This window comes from Gallinula chloropus (genome assembly GCF_964237585.1).
Source record: "Gallinula chloropus genome assembly, chromosome: 5".
Classification (NCBI taxonomy): domain Eukaryota; kingdom Metazoa; phylum Chordata; class Aves; order Gruiformes; family Rallidae; genus Gallinula; species Gallinula chloropus.
In genome coordinates this window covers 70159008-70182684 of record NC_140090.1, presented here as the reverse complement: position 1 = coordinate 70182684, position 23677 = coordinate 70159008, and the positions used below count along the sequence as shown (strand labels likewise).

Sequence of the window (23677 nt, the reverse complement as noted above, 5' to 3'; positions counted from 1 at the left end):
AGCTTTGTCATTAAACAATGTGCAACTTCTCAATTGATCTGAAACAGACCAAATTGAATACTGAGAATCTGGTCCTGTATTCTAGGATAAATTACCAACATGAAAAAGTGAAAATTCTTTTTCTTCATGTGATGGATTATAAGATGAGCACCCTGCATGCAGTGCTTCTGAGTAGGAGATGAGGACAACCTGTACAGTGACAGTGGATCAGATTACTTTGGGGCTGCATTTAGGTCATTTACTTTAAAACATACAACTGATCAAAACTGCTAAGGCCTCCAGTTTCAAGAGAATGTGGAATGATTGCCCAGGTCTGCTAGAATGCATCTTTCTACACTGCCGACAGACAGTTTGGGCCAGTGTCCTCATACTTGTGACTGCAGAGAAGCTGTCATGCTCTACACCAAATCCCACACATGGCAATGACAGGGAAACTGCAGAGGCTCAGCACAGAGAGTATCTGTCCTGCAGCATAAACACAACTCTTCAGACCAATCATTGCTTTGGGAGTGACAGGACCTCAGCTGGTTTTTCACTCTGTAAAGGGTCCTTCACAGCTCTGTTATTCCCTCACTCAGTTCCTTGCTTTAAGCTTAAGCCTGGGTGGCATCTGAGTAAACTCAACAGGTCAGGTAACAGTGCTGAACAATACACCCTTGACTAGGTTTCTGTTAGACCTGAGCCACAGGTGTTACATTGTGCCACCTTTGAATGTTGCCTCTGTTTTACTTCCAGAGTGGAACTGCAAGAGTGGTATGGAGTGATCAGATGAGCTATGTCAGGCTCTGTCTTGGTATAAAGGTGCAATGTGTACCTCTCATGTCTGGTGTAGGGTGGAATGAAAGAAATAGTGGGAGGCTGGAGCAGGTGAAGAAGAGAAGAACTTAAAGAAGGAAAGTAATCTGAGGTGGATTTATGAGGGGTGTAAGAGAACGAAGCGTTGGGTTGTGTTGAACAGATAGTGTCACTTCATGTCATGTGAGGTTGGGAAGCAGAAATGCTGCCTCAGCAAATAGGCTTGTAACAGGAGGGTGAATCTGTGCTCAGGATCTTAAATGTCTTGGTTTTGTTCTTTTCCTTTCAGATGCCCAATACATCACCTGCAAGATGCAGAACTGCAGTGAAGCCACTCGCAGCAAACCATTTCCAGGCTATATTGACCATAACTCCCTGATTGTCCAGGATGATTATGTCTTTGTTCAGGTGCAGAACATCCTCTTCTCCTAGTTATTTTATATTATTTTCTCTTCTGTTGCACGTATGTGAGTGTGAACTCCCAGCTAACAACCAGGCAACACTGGATCCAAATAATAAAGGCACTGAATGGATTGTAGGAGTTCGTTACAATGTCAAGTGTTCCTTTTGCCTCTAGTATCTTATCACTGTAGGGCCATACAGTTCCTGCTTGGAGTGTCCACCATACATACTGGAGTGCTCTGTGCCACTCCCTGCAAGCTAATCAGCACTCTAGGATTACTGCTCTAACCCCCCAGCTTGAAGTGATGTGTCAGTCATCTGTTATTACAAGGGAGTAGACCAAAGCTTTTTTGATCATGAGGGGGAAATAGAAAAGGAGGGAGGGAGTCAGGGGAAGAGCCAAAGGAGTAGTAATCAGGCTTTATTGTTATGCCTCAGTTGTGATTATAGTGAAAAGGCTAAAGATGAGATGTACTCAGCCAAGCTGTGTTCCAGGTGAAAGCTGGTGAATAGATCTGAACTACTGTGGGTTTCATTAGGCTGCCACCAGTGTCCATTTAATAACAGCTGAAGATGACAAAAATAAGAACAGAATTGCAGAGAACATGGAGGTGAATGGAAATCGTTAGGACTAAACTGGTCTTCCAGACAGTTTATATTCTGCCAAGCTTGGGGGCGGAGGGAGTAGAGAGGACCCATATTTTAAATTGGGTGGAATCATTGCTAATGACTTTCAGTTAACCAACTTGGTCATAAACATCACTCTTAATTCATCTGCAAATAAATCTGGGACATATGCTCCAGAACAGCTTTTGTGCCTAGTGTGTCTAAGGCATAAATGAAATATTTACTTGGTAAGGAAAACGGGGGCACACATCACTGTTCAGCCATGCTCTCTCACTTCAGAATGACTGTGTGTTTGAGGCTTGAGTGACACAAGAACACGGGAATTTCTCTTCATATGTGAATGTATTCATTACTTCATCACTGATGCCTTGGTTTTGTGCTCTTCATGATTGTTAGTCATCTCTGTTCTGACCAGATGTTATTACAACTGTAGAGTAGCCAATCCCTTTTACTTATTTGAAGACAATGATGGGGAAATTGTCTGCCTTTTTGGATAGCCCTTATATTTTGATGTATTCTCTTTCTATATACAAATTTTTGTATAGTGTTCCCAGTGCTGGCAAATTTTGGCTTTGTTCCATCTCTGTGCTAGGTGCAAGGAGGAGCATGTGAGGAGATGCAGCCACTTAAAATGTTCCACTTAATTTCCTATGGGACTTGAGTCTTAGCGCAACTTTATATATTCATATTTGTAATGAAGTTTGAGCAGGTGTCACGTAATATTTTGTCTTGGAAAGCTCCCATTTTAACCATTAAACTTCTCAGCATTCTTAAACAGAAATAAATGTAACCGGTCAAAGAGATAGTACTTGCCAATCATTAACAACTGACACTTAACAGGTACGAAATAATAATACTGTAATCCCCAGAAACCACCTCTGCTCTGTTGAAGTAGTCAGTGAATTCACAGTTGGCTGCTAATTTAAGATGGGATTCTTCAAGTGATTGTGTATGTATCTGGCTGGCAAGTAACAGCTAAATAAGACGCACTGGCTGATGTGGGACCCTGGCTTGACCCAGGTCCAGTCTTTAGAGGGTGAGTACTATACCAGAGAGTAAAGGCTTGGAAGTATAGATGAACACCCTGAGCCTCCTTCCCTATCTCCCTTCACCTTCAGTTAGCTTTTCTGCTCCTGAGGCATTTGGAATGAGAAGTAGGAGGCTCAAAATCATGACAATAAAGGAATGTGGGTTTAGTTCTCCCACTGCACTGTTTTATTTACAAACTCACAATCTCTCATAAACTGTGCTTCTGGCCTTCCTTACCCTAACTTTTGCTCAATTCCCTTGAAATAAAACTGTTGAAGAGCTTTAGAATAAGAAATAGTTCTTATTTGACTTAATCTGGTATGAACCTAGCCCTTGTGTACCTTGCAATTTAAACTACCGCAGTGCATTTTAAAACATTTACTACTAAAGAAAAATCTTGCCCAGATATCAGGCAATTAGAGCAATGTTCTGCATGGAGACTCCCTTGAAATATTTGTTCTTCAGTATCTTTCATCCAAGGATTTCAAAGTACTTTACAGACATTGATTATACTTCAGCAGCACTAGAAGCCAGATAACATTGACAGGTTTTTTTTTTTCCTTTCTATTTTTTCCCCCCTTTAATAGGTGGTAGGAAATCAAATCTCACATTGCTCTAACCCAGCGTTTTCAAGGTCTTGCCATCAGTATTTAGGCACTTAAATAAATGGCCAGATTCACAGAAATACCAAATCACCTGAGCTTCTCCTGCCTTCAGGAGCAGTGAATGCTTAGCTGATCTTGTAACAGATACATATGATGGCTTGTACAGGGCCACACAGGAACCAAAGCTGGAGGCAGAAATAGAAATCATGCATCACATCTGTCAATCTGCTGATCTAACCAACAGCCTACATGACAGTCCTGCAGATAGGAAAGAACAACCTGTTTTGTGGTAAGGCAGAGGAGAGCTGTGGTATCAGTGTGTGACATAATGGCTCAAAACAAGCCAGGACTTCACTTTCCCCAGGCTTTCCCCCAAAATTCTGGCCTTTGAAAATGGGATTCCTGTTGCTTTCTTTTTCAGCCGCTGTCTGTTGGATCAATGTTTATTCATCAACTATAATAGTGCTGCAGTTGCTATTGCCACCAATGCCGTGGTATTTCCCTTGGCAGTTTTTGCTTAATGTTTTGCCTGGTAATAAACAAGTATTTTAAAAGCACTGATAACTTTCCTGCTTTTCTCATAGTTGACATCAGGAGGAAGACCACATTATTACGTTTCTTATAGGAGGAATGCATTTGCACAGATGAAGCTGCCAAAGTACTCCTTGCCGAAGGTAGGTTGCTATTGCTGCAATACCCACACGAACCTGCAGATGTGTTGATTGTACAGAAATTCTTGAGTAACTGCAAAATGATATGCAAGGAGTGAAAAAAATCATTCTTTTAGCAGAATATTTGCAAGCAAGAAAGGAGTGCAAATAAAGTCAGCACTTCAGCTAGTCAAGGGCATGAACTTGAAATGTAGACAGATACCAGAGCCCATGTCAATTACTATTTATGCTTCCTCCCTTCCTCCCTTCCTCCCTTCCTCCCTTCCTCCCTTCCTCCCTTCCTCCCTTCCTCCCTTCCTCCCTTCCTCCCTTCCTCCCTTCCTCCCTTCCTCCCTTCCTCCCTTCCTCCCTTCCTCCCTTCCTCCCTTCCTCCCTTCCTCCCTTCCTTAGGTTTTTTTTTGGGGGGGTGGGTTGGTTTTTTGGGGGTTTTTTTTGTTGTTGTTTTAAAATTCTCTCCTCCTGTCCCTACCCTATGTGGGTTACTTTTTGTGCCTTGCCTCATTAGTAGATTTTAATGGGAACCAAGCGAAGAGATGTCTCCCTGTGTCTGCTCCATATCTTCCCTAATTAAGAACAATGGTGAATTAGCACTGGAGCTTGAAAGGCTTCTTGATGCCTTCTGGAGCTGAATTTTTTACAAGACCTATATAAAATGTTAGCTCCATTTTGAAGAAGTTACCATTTTGCAGCTGGGTCCTTAATGTCTTCTTAAAAAAGAGGACTATTAATTTTTGGACGCACTTTCATTCTTGATAAATTACAGCTTAAATGAAATTTTAACTCAAAGGTAGCAAATGATCTTGTGGATTCTGTGTGAGGTCTAAAATCTGGAGATAAATGAATTGCTAGAAATCAAGCAAGGATTACCAAAAGTAAAAAAAAAAAATGTACAAGGTCAATCTGCTTCTAGAATTTAAAAGCACAGCAGATTTTGTAAGTGGAAATATTCAAAGGGATAATTTGGGTAATATCGAACTGGCTTTCCTTGATTCCTCAGCCCAGCTAGCCTGTTTATAGTGGATTGACTGGGTGACCATATAACCAGGCTGCAGCTCAAAGCGAGGAATTCAATGCCATACCTTACATACTCTGATGTTATATCATTTGTTCCTGAAAACCCAGTTTACAGGGCATTGAGTATCCTACCAGAAGCCATGATAGCTTCTTGGCTCTCACACAGGAGACTTCTGGTCTGCTCCAAAATCTCCAGTCACTTTTAAAGATAGGTTGGTTTGAAACTTCTTGTCCCAGTAAGAAGGAATTACTGTATCAATTCAGATCAAATTTAAACAGGTGTTATTTGAAGCAGCCCTTAGCAAAATAGTGTAAATTTTAGTGTAATTTATAACACCCAAATTAAAATAACCATTTTCACCTGATTCAGACCATGTGTAGAGAGACTGCTTGCTTTGAACTGATTGTCACCTTTAACCAACACTTACCTTCCAACCATCCACGTTCTCAAAGAGATCTCTGGTGATCCAGGGAAAGTGCACTACAAATAAGTTGCACTGTGTTCTCGGGAACAGGAATTGGAGCACTACATTTGTGTTATTTGACCCAAAGAACAAGTCAGATATTTAAGGATATAAGATGCTTTGTTGCAATCTCAGAATATCTTCAAAGACTGAAGAGCTGCATTTGGCTTGGAAGGAGCTACAGTAGAGCTGTGGCTGTCTAGGAAGCTGCTATCAAAGTGGGATAGCTGCTGTTATTAGAAATGCACAAAGTGTTACACTATTCAAGGAATTGAAACAAACAGCTTCTTTAATGCCTAAATTCTCTTTTATCTCCTTAGCTAAGAAAGAGGGGCCAGATATGGTAAACAGTACTAAGCGACTTCTGGAACTGAAGATGAAACTATTAAGGTTTTTGTCTCTGCATGTCACTCGTCCTAAACTGGAGGAGTGCGATGGCAGGCAGCTTTGGCAAATGATACACAAAGATGATTAAGGGCCTGGAGCATCTCCCCTCTGAGGAAAGGCTGAATGAACTGTGGCTCTTCAGCCTTGAGAAAAGACTGAGAGGAGATCTTATTAATGTTTATAAATATCTGAAGTGTGGGAGACAGAGGGAAATAGCCAGCCCCTTTTCAGTGGTTTGTGGGGACAGGACAAGGGGCAATGGCTGCAAGTTGGAGCACAGGAAGTTCCACACCAACATGCAGAAGAACTTTTTCACTGTGAGGGTGACAGAGCCCTGGGACAGGCTGCCCAGGGAGGAGGTGGAGTCTCCATCTCTGGAGATATTCAAGACCCGTCTGGATGCCTACCTGTGTGACCTGTCCTAGGCAACCTGCTTTGGCAGGAGGGTTGGACTTGATCTCTGGAAGTCCCTTCCAACCCCTAAAATTCTGTGAAATACTGCTGCTCAGGCAGGATGGCCTACAGCAAACCAAAACTAAAATATTCTTGCTCTTGGCATCGATAGCCTCGTAGCTAGTTTGATTTAAAAGCCTAAATCAACTTGAAACTTTCTCCCATGTAAGGAGATGCCTGTGTACGTGTGTACAGGTTGTGTTAACCCTGTAAATGGTGTTTGTTGAAATCTGTTAATTTCTGCAGTGATGCTAATCATTGGGTTGGTACTGCCTGTGCTGTACTGCAGCACCACTGTATGGGCTCTGTTGCAGACTCTGTAATGTCACTCATGATAATCACCTTAAATGTACACACAGGGTACATCCACTCCATTTTAGATCAATGCACTGGGAAGGCTTCTGTGAATACTAAAGCAAGCCAAGCAATTTCTCTTTTAAGAAGACCTGTCCTTAACTGGTGCTGGACTGAATGCTGATAGCATGGGTGCGTGTGATACCTCTTTTAAATTCATCACCTTCTTTCAACCTCAGGATGCACATCCTGATGGAAGAAGCAATAACCACACACACACACACACACACAAATAATTCCTTAAGTGCAGACCTTAAAAAGAGCTGACAGTCCCAATAATTGACAGGATAAAATAGGCATTGCAGATACCTGCTGTTTAACTTGCCATGAAGAAAAGTTCCCTGACCAAGTACGAAAAGGGCAATTGAAGTATGTTTAGTAATTCAGAAAGCCTTCATCCCTTAGTCATTTGAGTAGACACCTGATCAAACCCATGTACAGCATCATGTTCTTACTTTTGTCTTTAGGAAAGCAAGAGGGACAGGCAGAAGAACTGCATATTAATATACTTCCGCTAGGTGTGGGAACAGAGAGGCGAAAGCTCAGATTCAAAGCAGGCAGATGCATGGGGATACCCTGAATATGACAATGACTATTTGAGAAAGATGCCTTACTTCAGTCCTTGTTCTTTTCCCTTTCTTTAAAGAGCTAAAATGAGTATCTGTTGTAGTAGTGCAAGATGCAGCGAAGATCTTGCTCCATATCAAGATAAATGCGGTCTTTTTCTATTATTCCTTCCTTGAAAAAGTAACCCCCCACCCTTAAAAAATAAAATAGAAGAGACTATGATATGCTGATTAATTTTAGTTTTCCCAATGTGGAAACAAAAAAACCCCAACCTGATGTCGATCAAGAGTCTGTTTGATGCTCATATACTGATCTTTCTATCAAAGCTTTGCTTTGTAACTACATCTATTGGATAAGGCTGCATTAAGAAGAAAAGTTAATCAATCCCCAAAGGCAAACAGCTGGAAGACTATATTTTATTTTTTTTTTAGCTTTCTGCTCTACATACATTATGCCAATTCTATATCAGTCTCTGTTTTTCCAGGCATATTGGGATTTTCTTTACTATTGCATCTTACAGCATGAACTGATCAAAACCCAGGAAGCATCTAGTGAACAAATTAACTTATTTGTGTCTAAAGCATTCATGAAATAGCTTTTAATTTTCCATGATGCTGATAAAAAATATGTTTTTACATCTCTTCCTTAGTTATTACAAAACTATTGATTGAAATGGCAAGTTAATGAAAGTGTGCATTCACCAGACAAAATGAATTTTACTTTTAATGTCTGTCTATGTTTAAATGGAGAGGTCTGCCTGTGCCTATGTCAGGTACAAAAAAGTTTAAACTTGATATTAGAGCGGTGCTAGCCAACATTGCCTGAAGCACGTTAGGAGCACCTACTCTACCAACAGATTGACTAGGGTGACAGTCTGAAATAAGGAGCCTCTGACAAAGAGGTGCAGCAGTAACTTCTGCTAGCACAGCTGGAGCTAAGAGTGGATATCTATTCAAAACCACAGTTAGTAGAAGGCAATTGGGCTTATATACCTTTCCTACTGCCTCAGGATTTAAGCCAATCTGTTCCTCCACAAAACCAGACCATCTTCTGGGATGCGTTTTTCTCTAGCGCAAAGCAGCAAGAAAATCGAATGAATATTCATCCACTCCATACTCAGATCTGGATCTGTATCAACAAACAACTTTTCTGAATCTTAACTTCATGGTGGATCCACTTTCAGATTTATAGATCAGATTTCTACTTTATATTATTTTTCTTTACATTATAAGGCTCCATCTAGAAATACTAATTCCTTCTACAAAAACCACAAGAAAGCAAGTTGTCAAAGACTATTATTAACAGAGGGAAGATGTAGCATCAGCTTCCAAAGAGCATGTTTTCTGATAAAGTTCTCAGTTTTGCATATAGAAAGACCTGGCTGAGATTCATGGAACCAAAATAACTTTGGGATATCTGCCCAAAACAGACAGAACAGCTGAATCTTCTGGGAATCACCTGGTGCTAAGAAATCTGCATTTCTTTTCCTACCTCCACAGATTTTTATGGCACTGAAGAACTCAGGGTGCCTGTGTTGGGCAGATAGAGCCTGGGAATTTCATTATAACAATCTGTCTCTTGGTGGCTTTTCCCACTAGGTAATAGTTTCTCCAGGCACTGGAAGAGGGAATCAGTTTTAATAGTTTCTGGTTTTTTCTTCAATTTTGTAAACTTTTCATTGTTTCCTGCCTGTTGTAACACACCAAAAAACATTCAAACAAAACCTCACTCACAACACTAGTGATCTAACAGTGATTTACAATCTTTACATCTAGTGAAGATTAAAATTGTCTTTCATTATATTTCTTGGCAGATGTTTAGGACAGTGGTCCAGTGCCTTGGCTTCTAGTCAATACTGTCATTAGAAATAATAAACAACAGCAGCACTGGGTGCAGTCATTAACCCATTAGATCCCCCTTGTATCAGTTCTCAAGCATACTTGGTTTCTGAATACAAGGCAAGAAGCAGATGTCTCAGATGCTACTATATTTTTGTCTTTAAAACACAACCCCCCCCACATTTTTAATATCTGTGATTCCAAGTGTTAACGTTCTGTTGCCAAAAAAAACCCGCAAGAAATGAACAACCCCATTTCCCCCTGAACAAAGTACTAATTAAAATGAAAGGGGGGGGAAGTGCTGTTGTATAACATTCTACTGCCAATGTAAATGTTCAATTAACACCTGATCTGTTAATTACCACTTTGAATATTGGCAGAAGAGAGTTGGTGTAAAATATTCCTGGATGGAATTATCTGCTTTACAGGAGCGTTGTCTACAGATGCCGATTAAACTCCAGCCTAAATATATCCCTTGCTCCTCCACAATTACTTTGGTGCCCTTGGAAATGACAGAACAGAGCTCCCTCTAGTAACCTTCATCTCTTTTCTTTCCCCAGGACATGCATGTTATCAGCACAGATGAGAATCAGGTGTTTGCAGCTGTTCAAGAGTGGAACCAGAACGACACTTACAATCTGTATATCTCGGATACCCGAGGGGTGTACTTCACCCTGGCCTTGGAAAATGTCAAGAGCAGTCAAGGGCTGGAGGGGAATGTGATGATTGACCTCTATGAGGTATGTCATGACTCCAAACATCTCATTCCTGTCTCAGGAGCTCACCTAATGCCAGTACTGTTTCCTTGTTGCACATCAGTCTTGTAATATGCCTGTGAACAGAAGAGCCAAAAAGTGACTGAACACATAGTTTTACCCTCCTTTTACTTCAGGGCCTCAGTGCAAACAGATGACTTTCAAGGTCTGGTTTGATGCAGGTGTTGAGTTTAGGCCTAGCCTAATACTATGAACAGATTCACTGCTGTACTCTATATAGATTCTCAGGTAAGGAAGAGCTCATGACAGTTTTATGCATAGGAAGGTGTGCATCAAAACACGTAGTGGAATAATTCATTCAGTCCCTAAGAGGAACTCTTTAAGTTTCTCAGCTTAAATCTTGCTGACTCACATTGGTCCAGCCTATGGATCTGAAAGTTCCCAACCTCTGAATAGCTTTATTCTCCAATTATTGTTGCATTTCTGAATGCCTAATCTCTTGTTTTAGAAGTTAGGAGAGATAGCAGGTTGTTGGGTTTTTTCTTTGTTACCTTCCTCAGCGTATTCTGGGAGCTGAAAAGATTTTAGCTATTGGGCTATCCCATGAGCATAGAAACTCTCCTACCTGATTTTATGTGCCTTTTACCCCTGAGCCTTTTTCTGAGAATTACATTCTGCCTAAGCTTACCTGTACAAAGGCCAATGTACATTGTCTACTATAGCAACTGATCCAAAGAATAGGACGTTTAATGTGCCCTTGTACTTCTTTTGCTCGCCTGTCTCTTTTATTACCAGAGACATTGCTCGGCTAAGAAGAAATTCGATCCTCAGCTGCTGTTTTGAGGGTCAGCTTCTCTTTTCAGGTCTCCTCCAGGGTATTTTCAGACCATTTAGAATAAAGACCATGAAATAGATCCGAGTTCCTTTGAAAATGAAAAGGCTTCCCATATTTCCCCATCACTGTCTGAATATTAGCTCTGCTACATAGTTTTCCTTCAGCTGCCCTTTAGTTGGAAACCACCTTGAATTGTCCAAACAGAGACCCCAAGTGTACATAAATGCAGATGAATTGTAGGAGGATGGGCAATGGCATTTAAGTCATTTGGAAATTTTTACTATTAATCTCTCTGCAACATTGGCAGCCCATGGAAAACTGTTCCCTCTTATTACTGTCAGCTCAAGAAACAGTTTCACTGCATTATGTAAAGGTGTCCTACATCCCAGGGGGAAAGAAAAGCCTTTGTTTTGTTTTATTAGGCTGACACCACACAGTAACCTGGATTGAAATTGATGAAATCAGACTTGTAGCGTCATATCTGCTGATTATCTAGATAGAAAAAATATTGGCTGACACTGAACCTGGCACAAACCTTCCTTTCAATTTGATGTTCTAGCTGGAAGGGAACAGAAAGACGTCCAGTGTGATTCTGCCAGTACAGTAGTTGCAAATGATGAATGCTCTAGGGGTAAATGGAGATGAAGATGAGAGAAGAAAAAAATCCATAGATAAATGAAAAGGAAGTGTAGAGTTTGCAATGAGTTTTTCTGTGGTGACAGCAGTATATTTAGAAAAGCAAGCTTATTTGAGAAGATGCCAGAGAAAGACCTGTTGAATGTGCACGTGTCTGTGTGCATGTTTGTCGGGTGTTTAGAAGTAAGTTCTTCTGGTTGCACTGTAGTGAATGTGTTTATGTAGATTCCTAAACTGATTTTACATCGAAGATGAATCTGCTCAGTGTTGCTCAACAGGGAATTGCATTGGGCATGAAGAGAAATAGAAGTTCTTTCATGATGCCTCATCAAGTTCTCCCATCTCTTCTGTAAGTCATCAGGAGCCTTTCATTCACTGTTAATTCAGTGTGGGAGCTGGACCTTGTAGGGGCCACTCCTGGGGGGACACTATTCCCTCTTTTGTTATTTGCTCTTCTCTCCACCACCTTGCATTGATGCTTCACGAGTAGCATGACTCAGCGGTCAGAAGGTCCTAAAGACCACAGGGTCCTAAAAACCATCTCCTAGAGCAAGGGAAGAGTAAGAGCCACTGGCTATTTGGTCTGAGTGCCCTTTCCAGTTCCTGCACCTCTCCAGTGATGTGGTATGGTTCTGCTTGACTCTGTAGTTGGATAGGTCCATAGCAAGACAATCCTGCCTTTGGTAACCCATGCCTGAAGTGATAACAGACTGTGAGGAGATGTGCCTATAGCTATGATATATATGCTTATCACTCTGCGACTTATTTTTTTAGCAGGATGAATGTTAGATGGAAGTATGTGTTTGACATAGAAAGTTGGTGATGGGGAGTGAATAATGTGTTTTGAGTTGTTTGTTCTACTGTCTTGTATGAATCTTTCTAAAACTGTAGGCAGTATTTGTATCTGTACACAGTGCATTCAGAGCAGTGAGAATTGTCTACAATGCCTGTGTAGGAGCCGATGGAGTGCTTTTCTCTCTGACCACTGGTGGCCATGCACTTACTTGCATTATTCTTTCTCTCTTATGATTGTATGAACAATAGGGATGAATGGGTCTGTGTGTGTCATGGTTACGTATATCCAATAGGTGTATCTCTTCCTACAGAGAGCTCACAAACATGTATAGTGTGTGCAGTCTTTTCTTAAGATAAAGCTGTCCAAGACTGACAGAATAACTTACACTTTGCTTTCTCAGGAAAGGATTCTGAGTCCCAGCCCATGACTAGAATCATAAAAAGAAAAATTCACAGGATTTCAGAACACATTTATCACCTGGTACATAAAATGCTCTTTAATCATTTATGGCCAGTATTTCACAGGGACTATATAATACAGCTATTTCAGAACAACAAAGAAAAGTACAAATGGAGCTATAGGCTCTGGCCTCTGGTAGTAAAGGCAGAACTATGTTATTTTTCCCAGCCCTGTCTGTTCATGCAGTATCACTGGGAGACAGATTACCTTTGTCTTTTCAGGGTGCCTTTCTCTTACAACAGAAATTCTGAATGCTTAGTTGGGTGGGACCAAACAATGCATCTAAAAATATTGAAAATATTATCTTTGTATGCTAATATCAACAATACACCAGTTAACTACCTAAAGACCGTTGCCTATTATAACAATATAGCATATATACAAACCTCAAATGCAATTCAGTGCCATTGCTCAAGCATGAAAGTGCTATTTGGAATGAACAAGTACATTAATGCACTGTACATTACTAGTCCCACAGCACGTGACTAAAAGTGAAATAAGGTCCTACACACTCAGAGCTGTAGCTTCCAAATCCAGCCATATAATTAAATCAGTTGAGCTGGAACAAACTTGGAATCTGTGGTGTAACCATTTGTCATGTGATGTCATTTAAGTAATAATCTCTATGAATAAAAAGTGTCAATGAATGGTTCTGTGTACTAGTTCTACATCAGAAGAAGTGATGGGGTAGATGACTGAACAGACTTGCTGGAAACAAAAAAGTTTTTCATTTTCCCCCTCCTCCTCCCGATTTGACTTCCCTTTTTATTGCAGCACTCAAATTGCAGAATGACAGCCTAACAAATTCATTCGCAAGCTGCAGCACCTATTGGGCTATTGATTTTCAGTGTGCTGAGAAGATGGGAACATTCTGCAGTGTGAGTTGTGGTTTGAGGTTGACTTTTTTGGGCTTGGTTCCAATGTGAGTCTGTTAGCATCACATCTTTGCAAAACCCTCCTGCAGGTCTATGGACTAAACCTTCTAGGTAAAAAACCAGGAAAAATATAAGGATGAGACTTTCATTGCTAGCTCTTTAACTAGCATTCTGGGTGGCCTTGCTTGAGTCACCAGTGCTTTGCTTTCCTCAAAATATGAAACTATAATGAAAATACCTCTGTGCCCCAAGTTATCTTGTTGGAACACATTGGGATCCTTGATGAAATGTCTTAAGCAGGTTCTATGAGAATAGATGCACTGAACTGTTTATGTGTGTTGCCATTTTCTTTGCAAGGCCAAAGTTGCTTCTGTTTCCTGCTACTGCTGTGCAAGAGACAAATAATTGCCCTGTACATTTTTCATCTTTCAGGAGGAAAGATGCCTGCACAGTCAAGAGTTTGTCACTTTAGTGATAATGCTGTTGACACCTTACCATGTTCCCATGCTGATTCTGAAATATAAGCTTTCTTTTCCATTTGTCACCTTTCCACTTGTGATGGCCTTATCTTGTCACCAGCACCTCAATTTGCCATCCTTTGATGCTCCTTGGCAATTGTTGCTCTGACATCTACCACACTGATGCAGCCACTGGATCCCTGTTGGTTTTGACAGAGCAAGAGAGACACGTGCACACAACCTGCGTCGGCTTGATCTATTTTTCAGCCATGTCAATTTTTCCTAGGTAGCAGGTATAAAGGGAATGTTCTTGGCTAACAAGAAGATTGACAACCAAGTGAAAACTTTCATCACCTACAACAAAGGGAGAGACTGGAATTTGTTACAGGCTCCGGACACTGATCTGAGAGGAAATCCCATTCATTGTCTCCTAGTAAGTATCTGAGGGGAAAGGGGGAGAAGGGGGGGGACTTGGGAGGTGGTAACATCCCAGGACAATCTTTTTCTAGTAGGCAACACAAGAAGGAGAGGGCAGCTCCTCTCTCCATGCAGTGTATTTCATGGAGGGAATTCTGCTATTAAAAAGTGCAGTACATTGGGCTTTGCACTGCCAGGTGGTATTGCAAAAGCTGGCATTGTAATTTAGTTTAATTTTAATTTCTGGAACAAAAGGAAGCTTCGTAGATCAGTTTCCTTCTGACGGCTACCTCTTAACCAGCAGGTGAAGCTGGACGCTGTTTCTGAGCAGTTGATTCTCTGGACACTAGATGGGAGGAGTGAGCTATTATAGCTCAGGAACTGCCAGGGACCTAATAACTTGAGACAGGCTCAAAGGAAAGGAGAGATCTGATTTCTTTCAGGCCACTCTGTTGGCAGTATTAATATTTATCATTTTCTCTTTTAACTCAGGAGTGAGAATCGACACATTCATCCAATATATGTGTAGCTATGAGTTGGGTGTATATTGTATCTGTCTCGGTACTAATTGATATAGATCAACATATATCTAAGTCTTTAATCATAATTATATGCAAACTGAGTGAAAGTGAAATATAAGCAGTGTGAATAGAATTTGAGATCTCTGTCAAATTGGAAATATTAGTCTGATCTCAACATGTTTTTCAGCCAGTATAAGCCATACACAGTAGCGGTATAACACTCGGAACCCCAGCCTCTGAGATTCTCAGTAATAGCTTTTATATTTCATGAATTCTAATATGCCTCCAGGCAGAATCAGGGGCACTAATTACACTGCTTTTCCTCCTTCTGTCCTTTACCTGCATGTTATTTTCCATCCAGGGAAAAAAAAAAAAAGAAACAAAGTTTTCTCATTTTGAGGCAGCTGTTGGACTCTGAATCAGCATTACATTTTGTACATTGTAGTATCCAGCTACTAATCATTTAACTGAACCCCATGCATTATTGCAAGAGCAAAGAATAAATAACTTGATATTTGAAGATCGTCAGGTAATTGATTTTTTTGGCCAAAAATGCAAGCCTTTGATTTTCTCTCCAGTTTGGAAAAAATAAATAGGGAGGACTGGTGGTCAAACAGAAGATTTATTTCAGAGCATGACTAAATTTGGGAGGATTTGTTTTCTTCTTCCAAGTTTTTAAAAATTGTAACTAAGGGCATTTTTTAAATTAAATCTTTCTAGAAGATGAAAACAAAAAAGATGACATTCAGAGAACTTTGCAGGCATAAAGCAATTGAATTTTTGGAAGGGGTTATGTGTAGAAGTCTTTGTATTTCAAATAGACTGTAATGTACTTTTAGTTCAAGTGAGCTTATTTGACCAAAAAACCCCACACCTTGACTTTTTCAAATTATGATCAATTTTATCAGAAACCCAAGTTTTTTTATTTTATGATATGATAGTGTAATATTTTCAGGGGCTTGCAAAGCCAACAAAGTAAAAAACATGGGGGTGGCAAAACCAGGCAAGGCTTCACTGGGCTGGATGGCCAGGCTCAAAGAGTTATGGTGAATGGAGGTAAACCTGGCTGGTAGCCCATCACCAGTGCTGTTCTCACCGGTACTTGGGCTGGTGCTCTTTAATGTCTTTATTAATGATTTGCATGATGGGATCAAATTGACCATCAGTCAGGTTGCAAATTACACCAAGGTGGGCAGTAGTGTTGAACTTCTTGAGGGTAGGAAGGCCCTATAGAGGGATCTGGACGCGCTGGATCAATGGGCCAAGGCCCAACTGTATGAGGTTCGCAAAGGCTCAGTGCTGGGTCCTGCAATTGGGTCACAACAACCCCCTGCAGTGCTATAGGCTTGGGGAAAAGTGGCTGGAAAGCTGCCTGGCAGAACAGGACCTGGGTGTGTTCGTCAACAGCTGGCCGAATATGAGCCAGTGGTATGCCCAAGTGGTCAAGAAGGCCAATGGCATCCTGGGTTGTATCACAAATAGCATATCCAGCAGGACTAGGGAAGATATTGTCTCTCGGCACTCAGCACTGGTGAGACATTGACAAGACATTGAGGTGCTGGAGAGTGTCCAAAGGGCAATGAAGTTAGGGAATGGTCAACAGCACAAGTTTTATGAGGAGCTGAGGGCTGTTTAGCCTGGAGAAAAGGAAGCTGTGTGAGATCTCATTGCTTCCTACAACTACCAGAAATGAGGTTGCAGCTGAATGGAAGATGGTCTGATCTCCCAAATAAGAAGTGGTAGGACAAGAGGAAATGGTCTCAAGTTGTGCCAGGGTAGGTGGAAAAACCTTCTTCACCCAGAGGACTGTCAGTCATAGAAACAGGCTGCCCAGAGAAGTAGTTGAGTCACCATCCCTGGCGGTATTTAAAAGACTTAGATGGTGGTGCTTAAGGATGTGGCCGTGCTGGGTTAACTGTTGGACTTAATGATCTTAAAGGTCTTTTCCAACAAAAGTGATTATAAGGGGTCACGAGCAGGGGCAGAAGTGCGGGCATTTGTAGTAAGAAGTGACCCAGACAAACTTTTGATTCTCTATGGATTGTGTTTATATCCTTATTGCTCCTGTGTACAAACCACTGTTTAAACATTAATTCATGCTTACGTTGCTGTCTGTGCAGCCAGGTAGTTGCCCTGACAATTGTTTCCACCCATGCAAACTGCATGCAGGGTTGTCATCCTGTTTTCACTGGAAAGCAACCACTTCCTAAATGCTCTGTGACCTGGGCTGGGGTAGGCATCTCAGCTCCATGGCATCTGTAGAAATCAGTCCATGATTTCAGAGTGGTAAGGGACACATTCTCAATGGACTTGAACCATGTAGCTCAGTCTTTGCCCTTCCACAAAGTATGGTAAGGAACTTAGCCCTTCCCCATGATAAGGTCAGAGGAATGTTTAGCCATGTTTATTTTTCCTCTTCCCTTAACATGAGGCGAAATAGTCCTGAGCCTGTCTGCTGCCTCCATGCTTAGGTTGTCACAAGCCAGTGGAATGGTAACAGAGCACAGATCATCAGCTGAACACACAGGGTCTCAGGTGGTTGACTTGCAAATTCGCAAGAAAGCAAATAGATGAAATCTGAACTAAAATGACTTGTTAGGATCAGGTAAGTCTGCCTGCAAATGAAAGGGAGCTACAGAAAATGCACCAAAATCGCAAAGTAAAACAGCAACCCTGCAAGAGAGAGCCAAGATATTTAAAAATCTGATTTGAGCTTTACAGTTAATGATGGGGGAAGCTGAAGGCAGAATAAGGAAAGCAAGAATTCAGGAAATGAAAGAGAAAAGTTCACAGAAGTTAGGAGTGATAGGGGAAATTTTAAAAACAAAAGTACTTGTACATTCCTGGAAATAAGTCAGGGATCTGTAATGGCATTCTACTGTGGAAAAGCATGGAGAAAAGGAATTGTCCTCTGCTCTGAAGCAATTCTGTTCCTTGTCAAAGCGACATAGCTGCAGTATTTAAACAGCTTCCAAACCCCATTCATCTCTTTAGCCATCACTGGACGTTTTACCTCCTTACATCAGTTGCTGCTTCTACGTCTCCACATTAGTGTTCTTGGGATTGTCCTGCTTCTCCTTATGGCATAGCTAGGCTAATTCTTAATAGTTCATTGTACATCTAGCTTAGCTCCCATCCTTACTCCAGAGCAGATACTAATGTTTTCATGCTGCTGGTTTTCAACATAATTGTCTCTAGCTATAGCTTGGGACACAGCAATGACGTATGTCCCAGCTTGTTGGCAGAATGGAATCTGCCCTTTCCCAGAGTGACAGGATGGTCCCCAGCATGCGAGTGCTCTGTGCATCTGGTCTTTAAACCTAAACTAAGGGAAAGTTAATGCAGAAATAAGTACATAGCAGCTAAGTTGGCAGTTAAGGAGGTTATGAGGGAATCTGGTTGAAACACAAGGCAGGCCAGATGGAACCATCCCTCTACTGACAGTATGCTTGAGGTGTTTTTTTTCAGAGCAACTCAAAGAATTTCTTTGCATTTTTTGTGAGATAGCTCTGAATAATGAGGATGGAAAAAAGCAATGAAGTTCAATTTAATCCCACAGCTTTATTTTTTGTGGTTATACCACTTGTTTTCTATGATGAATGCACTTGATCTTCATAAAATAGTTACCAACCTATAATATCCCAAAGATACTGGTTTTGTTTGATACTGATCTTGTGCTGTGTAGTGGTTAACAGAGAAGTAATTCTACCTTACAAATTATGGACATCTGTCCAGGAGAGTTAGTAAATTAGCTTTCAAGGATAGTATTGTGCTTAAAACACTGGGATGAATCTCAGGAGAATCTTGATTCAATTTTTAGGCCTTTCTCCATTTTCCTATGTGACCTTGGGCAAGTCATTTATTTTCTCTGTGCCTCTCTTCCCCAGACATCTGTTTATTCCCTCCCACATTTTGTTTGTCTTGTCTATATGGATTATAAGGATTTCAGGACAAAGACCTATTTCTTGTAAGGGAGGGCATTCACACCATCTGCTACAGAATAATTTAAGCATCTTAGTGAGGTGTTTTGAATTTCTCTCCTAGAAGTGTTTATCTCTCTTCATTGCTTCTTCCTATTGCAGGTGAGCAAATACTCTGACTACCCCCAGTTTTGTGAATAGTGTCTAGCATCATCCTTGTGCTTTAATAATTTGCCCCACTCCTGATCAGGGACAGTCACTAATAGCTGGTTTGTATGTGTCATGCAACTGGAGACCGTTCAGGTGGGCTTTGCAGAAGATGCCACTTCTTTGCCAAGAAGTGGATTTGTAGGTATTGATGAAAAATATTAGTAAGGACTGATGAGCCTCCTGAGAAGGGAGCATAAAAGTGCTTGGCTTGAAAATATTAGGAAGCAAGTAATGAATGCCAGCGTGATTGTAAAAACTACAGCAGTTAGAGCAATGGGCTATGTCACTCATGCTTTATCTTCTGCCTTGTTTGAAAATGTTCCCTGGCAGTGATTGTCTTTTCCTCAGTGTCCGTGCATCACCAAGCAACTGCTGAGTACTCGACAATGTCAGGGAAACCCAAAACTGGTGGTTCTGATGAGAGTAATTATTTCACTAGCATGTTGGTAACAACAAGAAAGATAGAGAAAATTGATAGAAATGCTAAAAAACAAAGCTGTCTGTATGTAAATTAAGCTGAGGGAGGTAGATGAGGAATAATAGTGTAATGGATGGTAAACCAGTGTGGAAAAATATCTGTCAGTGGAACTGTGTAAGGGTATGGGTGGAAAAGGTGTACAACGGGGATGCTGTCACAGTAAAGACATGGGATGGACATGGGCAAATACTTCAGGTGTTTGGCTAGAATGCCTATGTTAGTTTTTGCACCATACCCAGTTGTCATTAGACACTGCAATCGTTACTGCACTTCAACCAATAATAAGTTATGCCTCTATATATTCCATCTTTCTGCTTAGACACATGACCTGGCTTTTAACATTTGAGACGTATATTCCTTTTTTGTGTACTCTATCTGTGAAATGAGACAAATTTGAAAGAAAACCTCTAGTAGCACAAAGATTTGAGGCTAATGAGGTCTAATCTCTGTCAGAGTGGGGAATTGGCTGAGTTGCTGTCATTAGCTACTGTCTTCAAAATGCCTAAGTGGGCTTGGAGTATGTTAGTTTTAGGAATATGTCCTGTATTTAGTTTTCACAATGAATAAAAATGTAAAAGGGAAGAATACAGGCTCTTGCAATGCTTTTCCACTTCCTGCATGCATGTCAGCTTGATTTGGTTTCCACTCTCTTCCCACACCCCCAGGCTGCTCCAGAGGCTGCCCTCGCAAGGCTGTCAGTTAGAGTTAGGCTGCTCAGTACATTCCATTTGGCAGGTTGTGTTCCTTCTGCACAACCCATGTCCCCTTTTTCTGTGTCGCATGAGTAAGAGCTCCCATCCTTCCTCACCACCCACATTCACCTTCGTCCAAAAATCCTTCTGCTGTTGTCATTTTGCACAGGGAAATTTTAATTTCAGAGATGTGGAGAAGGGATGGATTGGTGGTCTTTCTCCAGTGACCGGTGGGGCTAGGTCTCCTGCAGACAAAGCCTGCAAAACCTCTGGTACTGGAGAGCTAGCCTTTAGGCAATTGATATTAGACAGAAAGGCCTGTTCCTAAGAGGCTGAAGGACCTTCTGCATAGCCTCTCCTGCCCATCTTACAGAGCTGTGCAAGCTGAAGCTTTGCTCTGTGTTCCTGTGTGATGACACCCTCAGTTTGGTTAGTTTGCTTCAGGTTTTCTTGCCAATATTTTTCCAAGACCCTTTCTTTACCCAGTTTCACAAAGGAGCCTTCGTGAGGTTTGGAAGAAAAAAATATTGAAGATGAAACCCCCCAAAAATGCAAATATTATTAAAAAATTCTCAAGCTACCAGACTACAGATTTGGAGAGACTTGTAATATCAACTTTAGAAATCTGCTTGTCTGTCTTCCCTTCTTGCTCACCTGATTTACTCTGTACCATTCCTGTCTTACCTGAGTACTTGACATACAAAATCAGTAGCAAATAGGTGGGGCTTCTATGGGTGTATTTGTATTGAAATCTCAAAGGCCACATCCAATGGGATAATGAAACATCATGCTAAACACCTTTTAAACTAACACCTTCTAGTCCTGGTATTTCCTCTTAGTGCAGCGTATAACACAGTCATGTCAAAAATACTCAGAGTCAAGAAACAGTATGATACTGTCTGAATTAATTTGTTTCTTAAGGCTAATTAGTGGTGACTCGGCACCACACCAATAAGGTTATATTGCTTTCTTTTTTGCAGATATAACCTGGGCACTGCTACTCTGAGAGTTGATTTGTTGTATCTGCAGCCTTGCTTGCTTGTCAAGAGAGCTAGGAGCTGGGAAACTGAGTAGTCTTTACCATTACCTGCTCTTGCAAACCTGATCACCTGCTTTGTGGGCACAGTCTCAAAGATCTTGTCCTTGTGAGAGGGATTCAGCATAGTGAATCAGTTTCCCAGTGGGAGCAGGTTGCATTAGAAAATGATAGTGAAGCTCTTGCAACAGAACCAGGACAGTGGCTGTACGTTTCGAAGGGCAGCTGGATGCAGTGGTTAGGAAATAATACTGAAAGACACTGTCTATTTCTAAGCCTGTAGAAATAGGATCATGCAGTTCATGTTTTGTCTGCTTTTTACTTATATTTCCCCTTTCTCCATAGCCCTATTGCTCCCTTCATCTTCACCTGAAGGTCTCAGAGAATCCCTATACCTCAGGAAACATCGCCAGCCGAGACACTGCCCCCAGTATTATTGTAGCTTCAGGTATGAAACATTTAAAGATCACCTGTGTATGATGTGCAAACAACGACAAAATCTTGAGTTTGTGATGGGTGTGGAGGGTGTTGAGTGGGGTGTCACACCACCGGTATGGGGAAGGAAGGAAGCCTGTCAAACAGAAGTCCATATGGGCCTTCAACTTGCCATGTTTTTTGTGGAAATGGACCTTCAAGACCGAGGAGCTCACTTCTAGTCCTCTACTCCCATGAACATCAGATTCAAACCAGGACATTTCCTTTCCATATGCAGGTGTGTAGAGCTGTATGCACCAGAACTTTTATATGTATTTTCTTCAAACTGAAAGTCTTTCCTTTCCCTTCCCCCTCTTTCTCTACCCAAAAGTTAAATGTCTGTGATTACAAAAAGGAAATAAATACATTTATTGCCCTGATTTGTTAATTCTGTTGTTTCTTAGGGTGTTGCATCACTAATCAACGTTCATTTTACAGGTAATATAGGCACTGAACTATCAGACAATGACATCAGCATGTTTGTTTCTTCTGATGCTGGGAACACTTGGAGACAGGTAAAAGACATAGTCACAGGTTTAAATAGTCATCAGGAAATTGTCATAGTAGGTTCAAAATTTTGCTGATTTTGTTTTTCTTTTGGTTCTGTGTAGCTTTTTGGTAATCTATACAACAGGGAAAACTTTTATTCCCTTCTGAGAGATAGACAGATGCCCAGAGAAAAAGACAGAATATGCCATTAGATTTTTGTAACAGGAAATTATTTTTATAATTCCACTCAGAGTTTGGCTTCAGTTTCTTTGGCAAAGCATAGAACAGATTAAAATATTAATATATATGGGGAGAATATGTGTTTCCTTTTACTGTTGTACAGCCCTTCTACCAGACAATTTTTCTCTTCATCCATTTTTCTAATTTCCATAGAGTAGGCAGTTGCACTAGTCTGCTTCTCCCTCACTGTTATGGGACTTATGTGTTGTCCAAGTTCAGTGTCCATATAAAATGATAATTTTGCCTTGTTCTTAAGTTAATGGAGAAAAAGGCAAAAATTCAGTTGATGCTGTGCTGAAGCTACCTACTATCTCTCCATTAATTACAGAAAAACACTGGATAATGAAGTTAAATCAAGTGCCTTATATTTAGTGATATCCTACTTGTTAACAAAGCATTTCTACCTCTGAATGTGTTTATCCTCAGAATAGGAAGTTCTGTTCTTCCTACTTTCTGGATAGGATACCAAGTCATGGAGAGGAGGAGTGATTTTCCCAGAATGACAGTGCTGCTATATAAACAGGAAAGCAGATGTTTGCAGAAAGCCAATATAAAAAAGACACAGGCAAAGAAAATCTTTTTTAAATATTTGATATTCTAAGAATCTAATTATTTTACAGTGTTTGACCAGCCCTCATTTTTCTGCCTACATCACTTATGTGAGATAGGGACAGATAAATGCAAACACATAAAGTTCTTCTTTAAACATGAATCTGTCATTGAAAGGAGGGAAAATGTTGATCCTTATAAAAATTAATGTTTCTAACTTTGTAACTTTGTATCAAGCAGAGGCAGAATGCATTTTCCAAGGACCTGGGAAGCAAAGAAACAAAACAATAATAAATAAAATGCAAGAATACTCTATACAGTGACTTCCTTAGCACATACCTCTCCTCTGTCACAATCACACTTAAAGAATCATGACATTTTCTTGACATTGCAGGAAATAGATTTAAATACATGCTGCTTTTTTTTTTTCAGATCTTTGAGGAAGAACACAGTGTTTTGTACCTGGATCAAGGTGGAGTACTGGTTGCCATAAAACACACATCTCTGCCTATCAGACATCTCTGGTAATGACTGTCTATGTTAAACGTCTGCTGTCCTTCTTTTCAGATGCCAGGAAGTATGTGTTAGTCCTAGGTTACCTTTTTCCCTTAACACATCAAACTCTAACTTAACTTTATTAGTCCCACCACTTAAGTATTGGCCACGGGAC

At 40.8% G+C, this 23677-nt stretch overlaps 1 protein-coding gene across 1 annotated transcript in view; it reads left to right on the top strand.

The window, feature by feature from the left end:
* The window catches only part of LOC311192494 (VPS10 domain-containing receptor SorCS1-like), a gene marked incomplete at both ends in the record, with an annotated part of 294792 nt that overhangs the window by 216979 nt on the left and 54136 nt on the right, over positions 1–23677 (top strand). The window contains 7 exons of the mRNA XM_084264978.1: positions 1085–1203; positions 4043–4132; positions 9767–9946; positions 14268–14414; positions 21601–21703; positions 22168–22244; positions 23440–23531. Of these exons, the coding sequence (XP_084121104.1) occupies positions 1085–1203; positions 4043–4132; positions 9767–9946; positions 14268–14414; positions 21601–21703; positions 22168–22244; positions 23440–23531 (808 nt within the window). The remainder of the gene's footprint in view (positions 1–1084; positions 1204–4042; positions 4133–9766; positions 9947–14267; positions 14415–21600; positions 21704–22167; positions 22245–23439; positions 23532–23677) is intronic.